The sequence below is a fragment of the Lissotriton helveticus genome, chromosome 1_1 (assembly GCF_964261635.1).
Source record: "Lissotriton helveticus chromosome 1_1, aLisHel1.1, whole genome shotgun sequence".
In the NCBI taxonomy this organism is placed as follows: Eukaryota; Metazoa; Chordata; class Amphibia; order Caudata; family Salamandridae; genus Lissotriton; species Lissotriton helveticus.
Genome location: NC_136057.1, coordinates 605,164,241 through 605,184,659, shown reverse-complemented (window position 1 = coordinate 605,184,659; position 20,419 = coordinate 605,164,241). Strand labels below are relative to the sequence as shown.

The 20,419-nt window shown below is 43.5% G+C and overlaps 1 protein-coding gene across 3 annotated transcripts in view; it reads left to right on the top strand.

Annotated features, from left to right (window-relative positions):
- ITPR2 (inositol 1,4,5-trisphosphate receptor type 2) overlaps window positions 1-20,419 on the top strand; it is a 1,735,249-nt gene that overhangs the window by 1,461,965 nt on the left and 252,865 nt on the right. For 2 of the 3 annotated variants that reach the window (XM_078674116.1, XM_078674118.1), the window contains 3 exons: window positions 6,937-6,978; window positions 7,897-8,072; window positions 19,193-19,357. In XM_078674116.1, coding sequence (XP_078530242.1) covers window positions 6,937-6,978; window positions 7,897-8,072; window positions 19,193-19,357 — 383 coding nt within the window. The remainder of the gene's footprint in view (window positions 1-6,936; window positions 6,979-7,896; window positions 8,073-19,192; window positions 19,358-20,419) is intronic. The other variant, XM_078674117.1, reaches the window with a different exon arrangement.

Below are 20,419 nucleotides of genomic sequence, written 5' to 3'. Positions count from 1 at the left end.
AAGAGCTTGTCATAAAGAGGGGGAATACGCGGAAGAAAGAGAGGGGCAGCTACCAGCGGCAGAGCAGAAGTGGACACTGCCCTTGTCTGCCCATCACGCCCGTCCCGAATTGCCAGGAACGCCGAGCCTTCTCTGCAAAATTCGAGTCTGGCGGGAGGCTCAAACATCCTGTGATTCTGGGAAAACCACTCAATTTCCCTGTGCCTAAAAATGAATGTACGTTTGTAATGCAACTGGTGCTCACGTAAAGCGCTTTGATACCTTCGAGTCAAGTACATGCTACATAACACTGCAAAAAAGTGTAGTCCGACCTTATTTTCTATTTCTGGTTAGCTCCTGGCACCTGGCTTCCACAAGGCTCGCGGCGCTCCGCCCACACACTCCCGTTTAAGCACGTACTTGGGATCGCGCGCCCTGTCTGTGATTGGTCCTTGCCTGCCTCTGGGGGGGCGGGCTCTGTGGACACCAGGTCGTCTTAAGTGGCTCACGCTGTGAGAAACGGTTTGCCACTGCTTGGTTCGTGCACCGCTGAAAGCAGCGGAGCCGCAAGCATGGTGAGGGGCGCGATGTCTATGCAAATGGGGAGTGAGGGACAAGGCTCCCTGTGTGCCTGGCTGGAAGGTTTTGCACCTATTCCTGGCTGTGATAGCACGCTCCTGTGTGTTTGGTTGGCCAGGTTGTGGTGTGGTGAGCATGGTGCTTCGCACGAAGGCTGCATAAGTGGGTCCATGGGTGTAGGGACTGGGGGACTTTTTAAACAAGCATGCCGACAGGCGCCCCATGCCGCTAAATGATAGGAAGTCTCCTGGAGAGGACCACTTAACTGTAATTCACGCGCAGCACGTCTTCCGGAGAGGAGCACTCAAATCTAATTAACGCGCACAAGCTGTTCATGGGAAGCGCGTTCACACACACCAGAATCTGCGCGTGCCCTGGTCTGTCTCCCTTGGGAGGCAGCACGCTGACAAAAAGTCTCGCTGGTGAGACTTAAAAAGGAAGGGTTGGGCCTGGCAAAAGGTTTACTTTGCCAGGTCAAAATGGCAGTTTTAAAACTGCACACATACAGGCTGCAGTGGCAGGTCTAAGATATGTTTAAAGTGCTACTTAAATCGGTGCCACAATCAGTATTGCAGGACCACCAGAGTGGGTGACACCATCAGTGTTGCAGGACCACCAGTAGCATTTACGTTACAGGCCCTGGGCGCATGTAGTGCCGGTTTACTAGGGACTTATACATAAATTAAATATGCCAATTGGGAATAAGTCAACATTACCATGTTTTAAGCTGAAAACACAAGTACGTTAGCACTTGTTAGCCGTAGTAAAGTGCACAAAGCCCTAAGGTCAGCAAAAACAAAGTGAGCAAAAACAGGAGTTATGATGGCAAAAGGTTAGAGGGAAAACCGCACCAAGGGAGAAAAACACGCCAAGAATGCCAGGTCCAACTGTAGGTAAAGTTGTATTTCCCAGAAACAGGCCCAGATATGAAAAAATCTCCCTTCTACATCCAAACATCTACCGAACTGGATATTTGCTTCAAATATCCACTTCAGTTGTGAAAGTAGATTACTGAGACCTTAAGTGAAGAAGTTACTTTAAGAAAGTGTACTTTGTGCTGCCTGAGAGAAAAACTAGTTTAGAACTGGTTTGGTTTAGCCATACTCAAGAGGCCAAATACATGTTCTTGGCTAACCTGAAAATGACCCTGCAAGTCAGTGGCATTGGCTCTGGACCACGAAGGCAGAGGGTTGTTATTACCAAGTGGCTACTTACGAATGATTTTGTCTTTTGGGACAGGGACAAAACCGTATTCAGAACAAGGGACAGATCTCACATCTTGTTTTAAGGCTTCTGGGGAGCTTTTACCTATACTAAAAGAAGTGCTGAAAAGGGAGGTGGGGGATAGAGTGTGAACATAGTTAGGATTATGTGTAGGTAACTCCCCAGTTATTGGCTAGTGCACAGGTTAAATCTGTCTCCTCACCACCACCTCCTCCTCAGAACATTACAGGATTTGGGAAGAAACATCTACCTGGCTGTTGGGGTCAAAGACCGAGGGAAAGGTCTCCTGCCGCCGCCCAGGGACTGGACCTGTTTTCAAGGGTCAAATGGTTGGCCTCCTCATATGGCTAAATGGACGCAAATGGCAGAAGGGATCCATGCTTTGAAGAAGGCCTAACGCTTGGGACTGAACTCAAGGAGAGAATCCTGGATGGAGAATGACCTGGTGCCTAGAAGTCTACACTGTGGCCTTGAGGGCTGTAGGCGAGACCAGGAGTTACTTTTCCAGCGTCAAGAAACTTTTTGGTCACTTGGCATTAGCTAGAAGAAGGGGCAAAGAGACCTGTCTCAAGTTTGGAGCTGTTACTAGAGTCCCTTAGGAGAGAACCCGAGAGATGGCAAGAAGTGGGAATATATCAGCGTGGAAGATTACTGACTCAGCACCTGATCTCCTGGTCTTAGTTAGGTAGGTTACTTTTCCTTGTTTTAATTTCTGGTGCAAAAGTGTCCTCTGAACTTGGGTTATGATTTTATAAAGTGCATAGCTACCCAGCCAGAGCTCGCCAGCATTATGGCTGTACCGTCCACGCACTAATGCTTCCCTCGAAGAGCCAGGTTTTAAGCTGTTTATTGAAGAGAGCATTGCTGGGGCAGAAACAAAGTTGTGACAGCAGCATGTTTCAAAGTTGAGAGGTCAGGTAGCTGACCACTAACCTCCTGCTCTAGCTCTTTTCGTACCTAGGCAGAGTAGCTAAGTTAGTCCTAGCCAATCTAAGAGCTCACTTCTGTGCCAAAACACCAGATCTCTTATGCAGGCTAAGGAAAGGGAAATGGGCTGAGTTAGACTGGACACCAGAGCAAAGGCTGGTGTGCGATCACCAGCACTTGAATTTTATTACATTAAGGTGGAGACAGTTCTTCTTCTTCCTGTTAGAAACAACTAGAAAGTAGGTTGTAAGGTGTTCCGCTGAGCCCTTTGCTTCTGTGACAGTGAAAAGACTAATTGATTGTCTTCAGCAAAAGAGAATCGCACAAAACCGAAGGATTCCTCCAGGTCTGCCAGTGGTTGAACATGCGTATTAAAGCAGTCTGACTCGAGGATGAACTTTGTGAGACTCTGCCCTCAATCGTGATGGTCTTCGAAAAACCAAGACCTGAAAGCGCCGGCCTTCAGAGGAAAAGAACCAAGCTACTGCTTTGTCCCTTATCCCGCAATCCTGTAACCGTCTAAGTTGGATCTTATGAGAAATGGTGGTGAAAGCCACTCTGAGACTTACTATAGCCTTTATTTCTCCATTGTTCTTCTAGGTAATTTTTTTTAACCATTTTGTCCTAAAACAAAAAAAATGCATATCACTGGTTCTTTATACTTCATTTTAACCATTTTGTGTTTTTTTACTTTTTTATTTTTCTCTAGTTTTCTAAATTATTTGGGGAATTTTATTGTGTGGTTATCTTAGCTTTTCCACTGTTGGTACTGCTTGAACTTAATGCTCGTTTCTCTGGGCAACTGGCTGCTACTTGTGCCACAGCTACCAAATTTCTCTTAGAACTATGTTGTGACCTAACCACACTGTGTTTATTAAGTTGGTAAGTGGCCGTCCTCACCAAATGAATAACCCATTTCTGACACCTCCCATTGCCAAATCCTGGAGTGTAAGGGCAGGCAGGCAGTGCCTTTCACTCTCAATGTGTTGAATACGTTGGCTCTCATCTACAAGGAATAAGGGGTCACGTCTGGTGTTCAGTCAGTGGCTAATTTGTCAAATAAATAAGTGCCAGGGCTCTCGCCAGGAGGCACCTTGCACCAGATAGTTTCTCACGTGAGTGCTGCCTAAAAAAGAGCCAACTACTAACGTGTAAAATGGGAGGAGGATGTGGCACAATGGCCAGAGCTGTGACTTCGGAGCTGGGGAACCAGGTTCGAGTCTCTGCATCAGCTCAACATCCTGTGATTGTGGGTAAATCGCTTAATCTCCCCGTGCCTACCATAAATGAATGTGTCCTTAACTGATGCTCATGAAAAATGCTGGTGTTCCGGAAACCACCGGCTCAAATTAAGGACTGTATTCAGTCCAGTTGATTGTAATGTAGGGTGCATAGCCATAATATGCCCATACCCCGTAAACACTGCATGCCTGACCGTAGATGGAAAATTTGATATTCCCTGACCGCAGTCAGAGCCGGCGCTAGGCATGGGCAGCGTGGGCGGCTGCACAGGGCCTCGCACTCAGCCCACCAGCATGGGGCCACGCACTGGTCATGTGTCCTGTTGTTTCCCTGGGGATCTATTACAAAGAAAGGTGTCGCCTGCAATTAAGGTCCATAGGAGGGGGCCCCCTCCCCGGGCCTCTCAGGGATGGTGTCCAGAGGCATAGGGGAGGGAGACGGAGACGCTCCCTCAATTGCAAGGAGACCATTCACAGGCACTGTGGGGGGCCCATTGTCCAGCATTTTGGCGTCCCCACAGTTTTAACTTTTAGACCACAATCAATTCTCACACCTATCAGACTGAAGGTGTGAGAAATGCTTGTGGAGTAAAAGTTAAAACTGTGGGGGCGCCAAAATGCTGGACAATGGGCCCCCCACAGTGTCTGTGAATGGTCTCCTTGCAAGGGGCCACTTATCTAAATTAGAGGGGGCCTCGCACTGTCCCTTTTAGCCCAGGGCCTCGCAAATCCTAGAACCGGCCTTGACCGCAGTGCCTAACTGTTGATATTAAATTGTGATGTCAGTGGTATGTGGGTATGTTTTATAATGTTTGGATCCCTTACTGAAAATGAAACCTTACTTAAATAAACAGACCTTCCTTTTGGGGCGGAGTGTCTGAAACATGGCCGAAACCTGCACACTGCAGCAGCAGAGGCTCTGGAATATAGGCAACCAAGCCTGTCATCTGCCAAATGTCTGGGCTTCTGTGTAGATTGGCCACTGGTGATACATTAGGAAATGAAGGGATATGGTGACCCTTTCCCTGTCGGGTTATCCGGTGCTCTTCACTAACTACCCTTAGCCATTCTATTTTGATTTTGACCTTAATTCCCAGCTCGAAGCAGATTAAAATGGTACATTTTAACCGCGCCATCTGACAGAATGATATATGAACAATCTGTAAATGAACTAAATTATTTCAGAGAAGTCAGGTGTTTATTTCAAAGTTCAGCTAATAACAACATGTTCTTACTCTCTCGTGAAATAAAACGTATTATTTTCACCACATTTAAAGCCAAAGTATTTCTGAAAGTCAGCTGGAATCCCTGCCCAACTCTGAAAGCTCTGAGCCGAGCTTCTGCTGTGCATGGTTAAGAAGACATGAAGCCATCATGTTACTCAACCCAAAGCGACATTCGAGCATCTGGGACCTGCACCTGGTGGCATGTACGTTCTGTGATAACACACTCCTCAAGGGTTAAGTCCTTTTGTGGTGATCTCTGGAGACTGAGGGTATCTGAGCCAATCAACAGCCCTCATTCTATCTCCTCTTATTCCAGAGGGGTGCTCAGGCATCAGGGTCATCCTGAAGTTGCCATCATGACAGCTCTGCAGGCACGCATCGCCTCACAGGAAGGTTTCTCCCCTGTAACAAAGACTTTCAAAGTCTGAGGGCTGCCCAGCTGACTGGTGCTTCACCACAGAGATCTTTTTTGTCCTATTCCTAGTTCCTGGAGTTTACTTCAGCAGATCAAACCACTCCAATCCTAAGATTTGAGTGGCCCAGTCTGATTCATGGCCTTCATCTTCTCTTGCTCCAGTTGGTCCACTGTGCTGCTTTGCCATATTATGCCACATTGATTGGGTGCCACAACCCTGTCTGCTAGCCAGCTGTCCTGCTGTGCTATTGTGTTCATCTTGCAGTGCAGAGGCCATCCAAGTTTCATATTTGAGGTGCCGACCACCCAAGTCTACCACTTACCTGGTCCCAGTTCGCCATACGTTTGCTAGCAGTGTCCCTGGAATCCTGTCTCAAGTCAAAACAGAGGAGAAAAACAGGAGTCCCAGGGTACAGTCTCGCTTTGTGGCACTTTCCAAGGGTGGAAGGATTTGCCCCTTCCTTTTAGGATGCGGGGCATTGTAAACAGGTTGGATTTAGGCCTAGGGCAAGAAATGGGATTGGGAAATAATTAACAAAATATAAGCTAAACCAGGCGGAGATGTGGTCATTATACCCATTTTGTATTTGTTTACCAGTCCTGGCACTTTCTCCTGGAGAGCAATTTAACTGATCACAGGGAAAAATGTGCAACTGAGGTTGAGGTTCTCCTGTAAAATGGCCGCTCTTTTGAAACAAAATGCTTCGAAAACTGAGATTATCATTGCTTTCGAAATTCAATAAACGGGATACTTTAACATTAGATGTTTTTTTTATTTTGTACGCAATTGATCAAATTTACATGTCGCAGACCTAGGAAATATGACGTAGGCGTGTATCATTTTGTTTTGTGTGTGTTCATGAGGTCGTAAAGTTATATTGTCCTCCTATTGGTAGTAATAAAAATGTGGTAGGGGGTTGAATAATATCACTTTCAATTCAGTATATCACAGAGCATTTAGTATGTGTGACTAGTGGATCAAACTGCGCAGTTTGGCCCCTAATCAGCTCTGGTCAATCTTGATTCTAAGTCTAATGCACATGAAACGCATGATGCCGCAGCCAAATATGATTTAGACGGCTTTTTAGTTCCGCCTTTAGTTTGAAGCCTGTTCTTGCTTTTTGGACGGTAAGAAATGAAGCTAAGGGTGTTTAATTTAGCTGCAGCATAAATCTTCTAAGCGTGCCTCTGTAATGAAATGAACTTATTTTCCTTTGTAAATAGATGGCATACTCGGGAACGAACAATGTTGAATCTTCGCAAATGTTTATTTTTAATGAAGAAAACATGCTTTTTTTTGTTTTGCTTGCTTAAAACGCTTCATGTGTTGTGTATAACTTTACAGAATTTCAACGTGTGAGCAATACTGTTACAGCCTCATTAAGTGGTGAGTTTATCTTTCCCAGTAGGGTAAATGTCAATCTTTCCGCCTCCGTAGCACGTCAGAGTATCTTGTGCAGTGTCCATGTGTTGCGTGTTTACCAGTGGCAGCGCCACGTGATGTTTCTCTCTATTTCATTATCGGTGGAGGCGGGAACGGTTGTGGTAGTCTCGCGCAGCGCATTCGTGCGGAAGGTGCTCTGTCCGTCTGGGAACACAGGTGCATGTGCATGCGGGACTGATGGGGAAGAAGGACTTGGTGTACTTAAGAGCCTGCGTCATCTCTGCTGTTGGGACCCGCACGGTGTCATTTAGGGCAAGCACTTGCTACCCCTATCTTCTGCTTCCAACGTGGTGGGACTAGTGTATAACCCGTATATATATGCCTGACTCATTTGATGACCTACCTTTGAAAATAAAACATACGTTTACATTTTCTCTGTTGTGGAAGCTTGCTCATGCCTTTAATTAGCCTCTGTCTCCCATCATGTTTGAGCCTCGAGGTTTTAATAGAGTATTATTTAAATACGAGAGGCATACATCGACCCGTCATCAGTATCAAAGATGGAAATTGACCACTGTCGACCTGATATAGCTACTGGTTAAATTCTGTAAACAAAACTTGCAGACCAGTATAGTCTAATGTAGAACGAATCATTTGAGACCATCTGTCATCAAGGGTATTTCTCTTACTAACCTTTTCTTTTATGTGAAACTGTACCGAACCTGCACTAATAAACCTCTTTGACTTTAACATTGGTAGTGGGGGACAGTTATTGACTGTCCCAGGATCTTACTTTATGACCATCAGAACCATGGTATGGTGATGATAAGTCAATACAATGCTGATGAAACTTTTTAGTTAAATACTATTTTCAAATGTTCCGTGCGCCTCTTGGCGTTAAATGTTTGTTTTCTTTTGCAGGTACCCTGCCCCCTCTGGTTTCTGTCCTTCTCTGGATAGCTGTGGCAGTCTGCACAGCCATGCTCTTCTTGTTCCCCAAGCCTTTTGGCATTCGTCCTTTTTTGGTATCTGTAATGCTTAGGTCAATATACACAATTGGCCTGGGGCCTACACTGATCCTACTTGGCGCTGCAAACGTAAGTACTAACGTAGTAAGTTCATGTGGTGTGTGTATAGAAACATAATTTTCTTTGTAATTGATGTGACTATAAGAACAGTCATACTTTGTGATAATTAAGCTTAATTGGCCTCAACTCAGGGCGTGAGCAGTGGTTAATGCCCCTTCCTGTCCGTGGGCATTAACAGACGTTAAAACCTTGAACACATGGGAATTAAGATTGCTAGCACCTATACCCAAAATCGCACAAAGCACATAAAAAATATCAACTGTCCCTGTCTGCTTTTTGTCTCTCCTTCACTCACTCACCAGACTTGCATCAATAGTTTGTGAAAGTATTTACTAAATAAAACCAGTCCATAGAGGGTGCCAATCTATATTTTATGACTTAATATACTGCATTACAGTTCCCTTTTGAAGCTCTGGTCTTTGACAGTTTACATTTTAATTAATTTCATTTTATTTCAGGGTAGGTCTGGTTGACTTAAAAGATAATGGGACACAATGTACCTGCTTACATAAATATAGATTACAAAAGCAGATGCAAACAACCATTGAAGTCACACTACATAAACTTAAGGACATCATAAAGTAGAATTTTTGTTGAATAAATAAATGGCAGTATTCAGTATTAATCTGCAAAACATTTTTTAAATATTAGGTCATGAGTGTCAAGATCTTTGCACATCAGGTCAAATATCCGGGTGGCTTAAATCAAGCAGGAGGGTTGTTACTGGAATAGTTTCACCTTCCTTGCAATCTTTGTGGTACATGGAAACACAGCTGTGTGTACCAAAAACATGGATTTAATTCAAGAATTTGTGGGTGGTACAGCATATTGAGATAGAACTAGTTTAAAGCAAACTACTGATGATGAAGGTTGGGATGTAATGGGGGATGGGAATGAAATGCAGTTGTTAATCACGATATTGAATATATGAGCTGTTTCATATGACAGGGGATGACCTGTAGAAAATTAGTAAAGGAGCATATTAACATAATTATCATTTTAGTAAAAAGAGAATGTTTTGATTGTTCGATTCAGTTCAAGTGCCATATCTTCCAATGATCAGTATAATAACCATTAACATATAATTATATACATAAGTACTTGTGTGATGTGTGTAAGGATCATTCCAACAGTGCTCTGGTTGCACTTTTAGGAAAGCCAAATGATAAAAAATTGTGTGTCTGTGATGAAATTTAACATGACGCAGAGAAGGAATAAAATTAAAGAGGCTTGCACTTTTCTCTTCGGTATATTATCTAAAGATTATGAGGAGGCACTTTCACTATTTATTCCTATGTTTAGTTTCTAGTGCTCTGTTAAGTTCTGGCTTCTTTTGTATTATTACAACCAGCTTCCCACTCTGTTTTTTCCTAACATTCACCTACTTGGGTCTCCGGTGTTGCATGTATATTGATGTTAAATGATCACATGCAGCATAAAAAGGTATGAATTTAATCTGGCAAGATGTTCACAGTGTGTCCTGATGCCATATTAATCCTTATGTTTGCTGGCTCTCAAAGAGAGCGATTAGCACGAGTGTCACATTATAAGTATGATAAAATGTGACTTATATTAAACTGATTCTAATATCTTTTTGCAACAAATATCTAAAAGCTTTTTTAATGATGAGAAGGCTTTGAATGGATGGAATGTTGCGTCCTCCTATGTAATTTTGAGGTCCAACTGGGGACACAGATATACAGTGTCCTCTTTTCTGTGCCGTATACTATCAAGGAAGAATCAATAAAAAAAAGAAAAAACATTTAAAAAATACTGAAGAAGTTCCATGTTGGGACAAAATATGTTGGTTGGGCTGCTGTTGGATGTTATAAAGAAAAAAAAAGTCTCATTTGGAAAATCATATCATGGCTCCTGCATTAAATTGAATCTATAAGAAGACCACTTTTGTGTGAAAAATATGGACTGATGATGCACTAATTGAATTTGGAGTAAACATTGCTGGACTTCTTAAGCATTCCCTTTTTGAATAATGTTTCTTTCTTTGGTTTATGGTTTCTGAGCAGTCTGACCTTTAGAAGGTCGAGTGCTATCATTTACATTCTTCAGTTGCAAACACGCCTGTGTGACCAGGGTAGAGCCAATTCTGCTCTTTTCAAAAGTATTAGCTTTTATAATGTGTTTAACTTTGCACGTGATATTCTATTTTTATCCTTCATGTTTGCAAACATGTGCTCTCTTTCTTATGAAAGATCTACTCACCAAGGATTTAAGTGGTTTGTGAGAAAGGTGATGGTGTGTCCATGCATTGTAAGGAAAAAAAGTATTGGAGTTCAATAACCTTATAAAGAAACCCATCCTTCAGCCTGTAGTTCCTCTGTATGGTCATGAAACTCATCTGTGACTTGCAATATCCCTATAATGTGCAGCCCATGTATATATATATATATATATATTCCTCTGTCTCTTGAAAATAAGGACACTGGGTTAAACCAAAATGATGGATCCAAATCTACAAAATTATTGACGCCCATTCTCACAGCACACATCTCTTCTAACCTTTAAGACAACCTCTCTGAATTTGAATTGTACATGCTCAATACTTATTACAGAGATGCTATGACTGTGATCAGAGGTTACCTTCACCTTCTCAAACTTAAGAAACAGAAAACTAAAAAACAATCTAAAAAAATTGCATTCAAAAGACCAGAATAAGGAAAGAAGGCCACTTTGGCCAATGAATATCTCTGGCTTTAAAGTCTGTCCCAGAAAAATAAAATAAAAAACGCACAGGCTTGAAATAGAGTTTTCCAAGAAAACCATTCAAGAGCATGAAAAAAAACAGAAAACCCTCTTCCTCAGCTGTCCTCTAAATTCCTGTGGAAAACTATGATAATCTTGTTCATTGCTTTAAGGAAAAGGTGAAAAACAATGAACGCTCTATCGCCTAACCGATTAATCAAGGTCTAAATAGCAGTTACCTGAAATCGTTGGGGCTCCTATCTTTCATGGATCATCATCACAATAACCACTGCAAAGCTGAAACCTTCCTCCCACCCAATGGACACACCTCCTCACTCATTGGCTCCCAATCACCTCCTGAAAACTGAAAGTGATATCCTTGCCTCCCACTGGACTAAACTGATCGACCCCTCCCTGACATGGGGAAAGCCTCTGACTGGCTAAAAATGGGCTGTATCCCACCACTGTTAATAAAGGTAAGTTCAGACTCAGAAACAACTTCTTCCCCTTATCCAAACTCTGTCTTTGTGAAACCCTTAGAAAGTTGTGTAGAATTTCAAAGGTAGAAATGTATCACCCAAATAACCTCTCAGCAAGTGCCAACCAGGCTTTATAGTTATCTGAAACAATAAAATGGCATTCATCCAAACTGTGAATTGTGCACTTCAAATATTTGATAAAGACAACTCCTCCTTTTTAATTCTCTTTCACCTCTAAGTACCTTCAACACAGTCTGCAATGTCGTACTCCTACCAACTGTCGAAGGACAGATGTAGCGATTAGTTCTCATGCTTTATTTGCAACTGCTCCAAACAAATACACATTTTCTCGTCTTAACCCACCTACTCAAGGGTTTTTCAAGGCTGTACCTTATTTCCCACTCTTTTTAAACCCTATATTGAATGACCAATTGCACCATTAGAAATTCCACCTTCAACTATCATCGCTACACAGATTATATCCTGCTGTACCTGAAAGTCTTGTTCCATGTTAATATAAACTCCGTGGCCAAAAGTCTCACTTAAGCCAGGTATGGATGTCCATCTACCATTTACAAACTCATTCTCCCTCTGAAAAACTTCCTCCTGGTCACCCCACCTCATTTCATTTCAAACACCCTCAATGCACTCAAAATGCACTTACTTATTGGGCCAGGACATTTCCAGACATTGACTCCTTTAGCCCAGCTCCACGAATGCCTGCTTTATAAAACTCATGTTAATTTAATGAAAGTCATTTACCCTCCACTCATTGTAAAATATTAGCTGTTAAAATTATTGACTGCCAGCATCATCTTCTAATGTAGCTGCACCCCTAATCTGTTAACTCTCACACGCAGCACCTACCCCACCGAAAATCATCAGTGGGTAAAAATGGACATACTCGAGCCCCATTATTACTGCCCTTCACAAACTGCTTGGGATCAATGGGCACTACCACTATCTCCTTTACCTAGTGCAGCCTGTACCCAATAGCCATAATAGTACACTGAATAGGACACTGAAAGCTCAAGAATGCCTTCTCTCTTCCACTTCCATTTCTCCCGCCTTTTCACACTGTGTTTCTGAATTATAGAAAAGGGCAAGATTGATCCTCAGAGAGGCACTACTTGCAATGTGGTCACCGACTGTAATAATAAGCAAGCAGGGAAGAGTGCTGTAGAACATATCACCTCTTGGCGGTTGGAGATGTTCATCATTTGAATACGAGCAGAAGCGGCGAGCTTCCATTCCACTGTGCCATGGTTTGCATTCTACAGACGGGTCCTCCATCTTTATTTCTAGCTGTCTCACAAGACTGACTCAGTAATGCAGCATGTCAGACATTCAGTTCTTATCCAAGGTCTACAGTAAAGGACGACTGATTGAATTCTGTCTAGCATGGTGGCAGGTACCACTACTGCCACACTGGACAACTGCAGCAATGTGATCAGCTTTCTCTCTAAATCTGCTCGAGGGCACACCTTGCAACTGGATCTAATGCACGATGGCAACATGAATCACAGGTTCTTCAAAGCAGATGCTGCATTGAAAAAAGTACAAGGCCCGTCAAGGCAAGTTCACCGTATCAAGGTAAAGATTAATTTTGGGAATCTGCCAGCAACCAACTTCTCAAAAGGGGGAAAAGATCAGACTCAAGAGGTATTAAAATGCCCTATTCTGCAAACAAATAGTAACATTTTGACCAGTATATTCAATGATGCAGTCAGAAGAAATCGGCAGATTATATACAAACCCTGTTAGACGTAGATTACCTACATGGTTTTTCAGACCTAATTTCAGATTAGATAATGGACACAGGCATAGCCATTTGTCATGCCTAGTCCTCTAGGGGCATGGCTGCAGCGCATAAACCTTGCACCTTTAAGATCTGCATGCCTTAACAAAAGAGGGCAGAATTACTGGTGCAGTGCGGGAGGGCATGGTGGATATACAGATGCGGAGGCTGGATATATTGGCGAACAAGAGTGTCTTTATTAGTAGTTGACACCGATTTAGGAGTTACTACAGGGTTTAGAGTCTCTTCTTCTGGGGTCTTCTCGCTTCCTGAGGCAATAGATGACGAGGCCAGCGTTGGTCTACCCTCTTCGGTTGGGTGACAAGGTGGTTGGGGAGTTGACTCGTCCGTGGCGTAACTGCACCCGGAGGCTCAACAGAAGGAGAGAAAGAATGGGACCTGTCAGTGTTCTGGGTCAACAATATGCACCCGATCCCTGCACCCAGTAGTGCTCAATAGACAACAGCAGGGTAGTGAAGGGCAAGAACTAGGCATCTGGTAAGAGGATGGGGTGGGTAAAAGGAGTAATCCGTGAGGTAATGGTTGAGAAGGAATCAGGTCAATAATAGTGCAATCAGAGCTAGGTGGTATCAGGTCAATAACAGTGCAAACGAAGGAACGATATCAGGAGGGCTGAGGGCTCAGTCAGATAGTCGTGATACATGCAGATACTGTGAAATCCCCCACTTGTATTCCCTCCCTTCAACCACATAAAACAGAAACCTCCCACCTCCTTCGACAGTTCCCCAGGCGCAGTGTCACTCACCGGCCCGCCGTAACTCTCCAGAGTCACGGCACGCTCTCCAGCCTCCTCCGGGGGACACCACCACTCCTCCGACCAGGGTTCTTCGGTCTCCCCCGCTTCCTCGGCGTCTGGAACGTTGTCCTGGGTCTCGGCTCGCTGTTCCCGGTTCCGAACCTCGGCGTTCTCCACGCTCGCGTCTTCTTCCGTATGCAGCTCCGCCTTCCCGCTGGTCCAAGACGCCTCTTCCTGGGTCGCGTCAGTCTTTATTGGCGTTCCGCCTCTTCTTCCGGGTTCGGCTCTTCCTTCGGGCTCCGCTCCTCCTTCGGGCTCCGCACTCCTCTGCGAAGAAACAGAAGAGGTTGGTGTTTCCCGACTCCTCGGCTGTGGAAGGGGTCGCTTTTGTCCGGTAGGGCATTCTGGGTGCGGTAGTTCCTGTTCAGAGCGTTGTGAATGGGGTTCCTTCTCACATGCAGGGATTGGTGGTAGGCTATACCTTGTGCCTCGTACACATAGTTTAGGGCAGAAGTCATGCCCTGCAGTTTCTGAGCGCATGAGTACTTGGAACACAGTATTACTAAAGGCCAAGACGTAGCCTATGTCTGCCAGGCATCGAGCATGTGGTCATGCCTTGTGAGTCCTAAAAGAACACATGCAGTGGTGTGACTGAAGCTCCTGGTGAGTTCCTGCAGGATGTGGCTTGTTGCTAACCCTGCATACACTGCAGGTATGGATACTGAGTGCAGGGCAGGGGAGATCTGTCACAAGATCTGTAGGCTGCTATTAAAATGGTATTATGTATCTAATATCTGGAGAACATGTCTTGACTGTAATGGAACAACTCTCTTTGTTCTCTTCTGGGTGCAAGGCATTTTCTTCTCCCTCTAAACCCATCTGGAGTTCTCTGAACCTGTCTGTATGTAGCCATGTGCACAGAAAATATCAAGAATCCTTTAAAATTTTCCAATGGGCAACCTCAATTAGATTATATTAAAGGGAAAACATCAATTCTAGTCAGTGAGGATTTCCTTCAATTTACAACAGAACAAAACTAATCTGTTTGATGCCAAGGCATTCACATGTGAAAGATATTTGGCTACACCCTTCAACCCAAACCTCCTTTTGGCCTTTAATACTGCATACATCATTATTCTAGTAGATTATTGTGGAGGTAACTGATTGCTACCAGTGTAAAACAAGTCTCAACCCACTCGCAAAGTCAAAGTTTTTGTATTACGCTGTGCTCCCTTTACAAGTAATGTTTACACCAAACCCTCTTTTGCACAGATACAAACTCATGACTTTTGCTTACACTTAAATGGAAATAATACCAAAATAATTGGTATTTTCAGGCCACTAGAGAATGGATATCTAAAGCATTATTTAAGCGCTCTGGAGTTAGGACACACCTGCTGGTGCCATTCTTTAAATAACCCATTTGTTCAGGGGTCGCACATATTTCCCTCATGGTCTACCACTTCAGACCCAATATTAAAGGGTCTTTCTTCAATAACAGAATACCTCTTCCTAACCGTTTGTGGGACCTTCTTGGTTTAAATCTGAAATAAAATAGAGTGCTCCTTGTATAATATGGAAAGAGGCATCTGTAGCTATGGTTATTGAGGCATCTACATCTATTATAAAACTTGAAATTTATATTCCAAGTGGAGTGGTAGGCGGCAAATGTCTGTTCTCTCAAATTGAAAATGTTGAAAAGGAACATTCCCCATGTTGAAACTCCGTTTCATTTTCAGCTTGATCTCAGTGATTCAGTTTTGGCTGGACTCTGGCAATGCTATTTGCTTTGTAACTTCAGTTGTTGAAAAGCCTTCAACTGGTATCTCTTGCAACAGTCTGCCTGATTACTGGGTTGTAGGAAGCTGGGTTTTTGGTTGAGGGCGATGTGAACCCTTCTTAAACAGTAACCACAGTCCCTGTCAGGGTGAACCACAAAAAGTAAATAATTAACCTGTGTTTAACCCCTTGGGCGTGGCCGCGATTCTGCGCCTGTGCGGCGCTTTTAATGAGTGGGCTGGTTCATGACGGCCCCCAGCCGCCATCAGCACACGCCCACCGTAGTGCATGACGGCCGGGGCCGTCATCAGCATAGAAGGGGTTAACTCTCTGGTAGCTTGTCTCAAAAGTAACCCTGGGCAAAGCACTACGCTACGCTTGCATAGTTTGCGAAGTTTGCGCTACTTCGCACTATGCGAACTGCACGTAGCACAGTGCAAACACGCGTAGCGCAGCAGTCATTTTTTGCTTGCTCGCGGTCCTCAACGTCAGGTTGGCGACCGCAAGCAAGCACAATGACATCCCAGCTAGACTTTTTCCTCGTTCCCGATCAACAACATCAAGTTGCCGGTGGCGAGCGTGGAGAAAAAACCTCCCGGCGAGATTCTCATCGCAGGGAGGTCAGGTTTTTCATTGCGAGTGGTCACGTATGCTCGCGACCGCTCGCGATGAGAAACTACCAGTCTGTGTTGAGAAAGCTGCCGCTCGAGTAAAAATGTACTCGAGCGGCAGAAAACTACAGCTCGCACTGTGCAAGATGCAGTTTTCAATGATTGCACAGTGCCGGATGCTTGTCCACACTGTGCAATCATTGAAAACGGCATCTTGCACAGTGCGAACAGGCTACTACGCAGTTCGCGTAGTGCTACGCATAGCTCGTGTAGTGCACTTTGCATAGCTACGTGAAGCGCTACTTCGCAAACTACGCCCAGGGTTACTCAAAAGCAGTCAAGCTTTACTCAGAGACAATGTGTAAATTATTTAGGCAGCACACAGACAGTAGTACATTCTTAATTTAGTTAAAATAAATATAACCATAAAAGATGTAGAAAAGCAGTACAAAATTACAATAAAACCATTAAAACCCAATTAGAATCAAACTACAATTTAAATTTAAATACATAATACACAGTGCATGGTACATAAAATGGTATTACATATTCAATCACTACATGTTCAGTAATTAAGTAGGTCAGTGTATCAGAACTTATGGCCAGGCTACTCGGGTTTTACCAACACTACTAAAAATGACCCATATTTACACAAGTGCGAGTCTCCCCCAGCATGAGGAGAAAGAGCATTGCTGGTTTTACTTGCTTAAAATATGCTGCTCTTAAAATAGGTACCAGGAGCTTTTTCCTAGGGCGGGTATATAAAGTGCAAACCATTGCAACATGTGTAATGGTCTGAGCCAAGGCTTTATCACACTCACTGGGCCTAAGGGGCCCACAGCAGCCCAACCTTCGAGGAAGCTGATTAACTCCTTTGACGCTGATGACGGACCCGCTCCGTCATCAGCCACGGTAGCGCTGTGCTGATGACGGAGCGGTTCCGTCATGGCCCGCTCGACGCGCCTGCGTGGCGCGTTCTATTGAGCGGGCGGGGCCATGACGGAACCGCTCCGTCATGAGCACAGCTCAACTGAGGCTGGTGACGAAGCGGTTCCGTCACCAGCATGGTCGCGCCGCGACCCCCCCCCAACCCCCTTAGCGCTGCAGCAGAATAGCCGCCGCAGCGAAGGTGTTAAAGGGAGGAATGAGTTCAGCCTGAACTTGGGCGAAAGCATGCTATACATTGTTAACCCGGGTCAGGTATGGTTTGATGGAATTAACAATCTTCATCAAGCAGTGAGCACAAACAGCTTGTTTCTGCACTTCATGCTTTTCTCTGGCAACAGAACAGCGCAATAAAACATTCTGTTTTACCCACAAATAATCAGCCATAACAATTTCTTCGGCATGCATGAATAGGTTGTGACGACCCAAACCTGCAAGTTCAGACTTAATATATCTCAGCCAGGGGATCACTCTCCAGTTGTCCTAATATAGGCAATCCCTAATTATTAGCATGTTAACATTTGCTTACTCTTATACCAGATCGAGTGCCAGCGTAGTAGGGCCTAAGTTTAATGTTGTCGGAGATATATATAAGATCAAGTTCCTTTGAGGGACCCCCAACAACTGCCTGGCAAACCTGTTTTCTTCCAACTGAATGGTGCTTCAGTCACGGTATCCCCAGATGTCACTGCCATAGCATGCTGCGGAAACGCACTTAGCTTTGTAAATATGGATCAAAGCTTTTATTGGTTTCCTTCCCACCCTTAAGCTAAAATCCAAAACCGCCCCACATAATATGGCTAGTGTATCTCTTTTCAAGAGAAGAGAAGGGCCCCAGGATGTCCTATCATCAAATAAAATACCCGAATATGTAAAAGAACGGACTTGGGTGTCTTAGAATTGATGCAGAACTGAATTTTAGGGTTGGAAAGTTTAACACTAGTCACCTTCGCAAGGGATGTTGAAATATTGATGGAGAGAGTCAGGCCTCTCATGAACTCATGCGGGCCAGACTCCATATTCAGGTTATTGATCCCTCTATGTCCATAAACTTAGACTTGCTAGCCGGCACCGAGACTGGAATTCTCCCCACGGACCAAATCTTGTCTCATTAAATTCCAGTAGACTTTAGCTTAACTTTTTACTCTCAAACCCTTCTTCCCCTCCTAGGACCTGGATTTCACTAAGTGCTATGCTCAATATGGCATCTAGGGATTATAGTAAACGTGCACTTTATAAATACATTTAGAATAACATAACAATGTATTATTTGGTAGCAAGGCAATTGCCATTTGCAAATTGAATAGTACTTTGTCTTTTGATGTAAGTGTATATATATGTAAGGCTTAAGAACCCTTGCACCATCTAGTTGTGCTCTCAATTTTACATTCCCTGGCCTCGTACTTAATTTAACTTGCATTGCATTGCATCCCAATTCATGATTCTCAATAGCTGAAAATGTGACATGCAGTGTTACAGAGGGATGGGGAAAAGGGGGTGAAACCTAAATTGATACCAACATGTAAATTACCTTGTGGAAATTCAAATTGAGAATTGTTTTTTAATTATTCTAAAAGCAGCATTTTGGCATTGTGTTTTGTGTAATTTACATGGGAAAACACAACGGAAATCTTGCTACCTAGATGAAAATACGGACTAAACCAAGTGACAAAGCTAGACACCAATAACCATGTCCAACTGGTGCCTCAACACTTAAAAACATTTGAAGTGTAGAGATTGGCACTTCAAAGCTATTGAGCTTAAGCAAGTCCAAATGGATTTGTGAGAGGGTATTTAAGCATTGTTGGAGCTTAGCCTTTAGACCTCCAGTTTATTTGAGCAGAAACGAGCAGTTTTGACATGGCATTGGTTTTAAGCCAATTAATGGATGCCTGACCGTGCATTGATTGCTTTCTTCACACCAAGCCAATGCCTCCTGCTGACAAAGTTGAGCTGGGAGACAGCAGGGGTGTACAATGTGAATAATGTTGATGCTGTTTCAAAAACTTTCCTAATTATAATAGGATGGTGGTCTGACGCTCTGTTTTATTTCTCTGCAGCTCTGCAACAAAATAGTGTTTCTGGTGAGCTTCGTTGGAAACCGTGGGACGTTCACACGCGGTTATAGGGCAATGATCATGGACATGGCATTTCTATATCATGTGGTGTATGTCGTCGTCTGCTCCTTGGGCCTCTTTGTGCATGAATTCTTCTACAGCTTCTTGGTAAGTGAGAGGGATGGTGTGTGTTGAGTTTCAAAGTTTTGTCGCATGATGTAGCATAATTTAACAAAAGAAAATATTTAAGATCGCCTTTTTAAAATGTTTACCTAAACACACTTGTCTCTGTTGGCCCCAATTTTTGATTTTTGTTTTACACCCACATTGCGCTGATGCTGGATAATGGTTATTAAGCAGGGTACCACACCTAAATCATACATATGAGCATTCCACGCAGCCGCAGTTCATTATCAATATTGACTTTTCATTTAATATTACTTAATTAATTTTCGGATAGATAATTTTAGAGTTTTTATTTTTGAGGTTGTTTTTACATATAAAAGATCATGTAGGTTTGCAAATATTTAAGTGTCCCTGTACACGTTGCTTAGTCTTCTTCTTCCAGGTTGATGTATCTCTAATACCTTTGTACTAATTTTCCACTGGCAAGAATGTTCTGCATTCATTATTTTTCAGTTACCTGTTTGGGACATTAGTCGTCTGAAAACATTATTATTACCTTTTTAATTTAGTAAACTGTTTTACAAAAGAATTGTCCCAAAATGTAATTACATCTTTATTTATCCCTCGATATACCACAATATACTACTTCTGCGGTATAATTTCTGTCAGGTCCTCGGGTCCTTCTACCTTTTCTAATGTATCATTTGATAACCAGTTTCCAGTCTCTCAGGAATAGTCTAGTGGCTGATACCAGAGCCAGCAGACTTTTCAAGGCTACTATACCTTAAATCTGTCCATGGCTTGTGTCAGAACCAACAGTAGCAAGGCTGGCCATTCTGAGCAAGAAAGCAAAAGACACAAAATTGATGGACGGAAGCAGGACAAATCAAAACATTCTCCCCAAGTCAAGAGATCTGGGTTAAATCCATCATTCGTTTGCTCACCATGCCACCCCAGTTTAGACCTGGCCATATGCAAATCAGTCTTGACCCTGTGCCTCATGGGAACAGTCCAGCCCAAACTGCCAAGCCAGGTCCTCACAGGACCGGAAACAAGCATCCTAAGACCGGTTTCAGGGTTTCACCCCTCATCAGCCAGGATAGC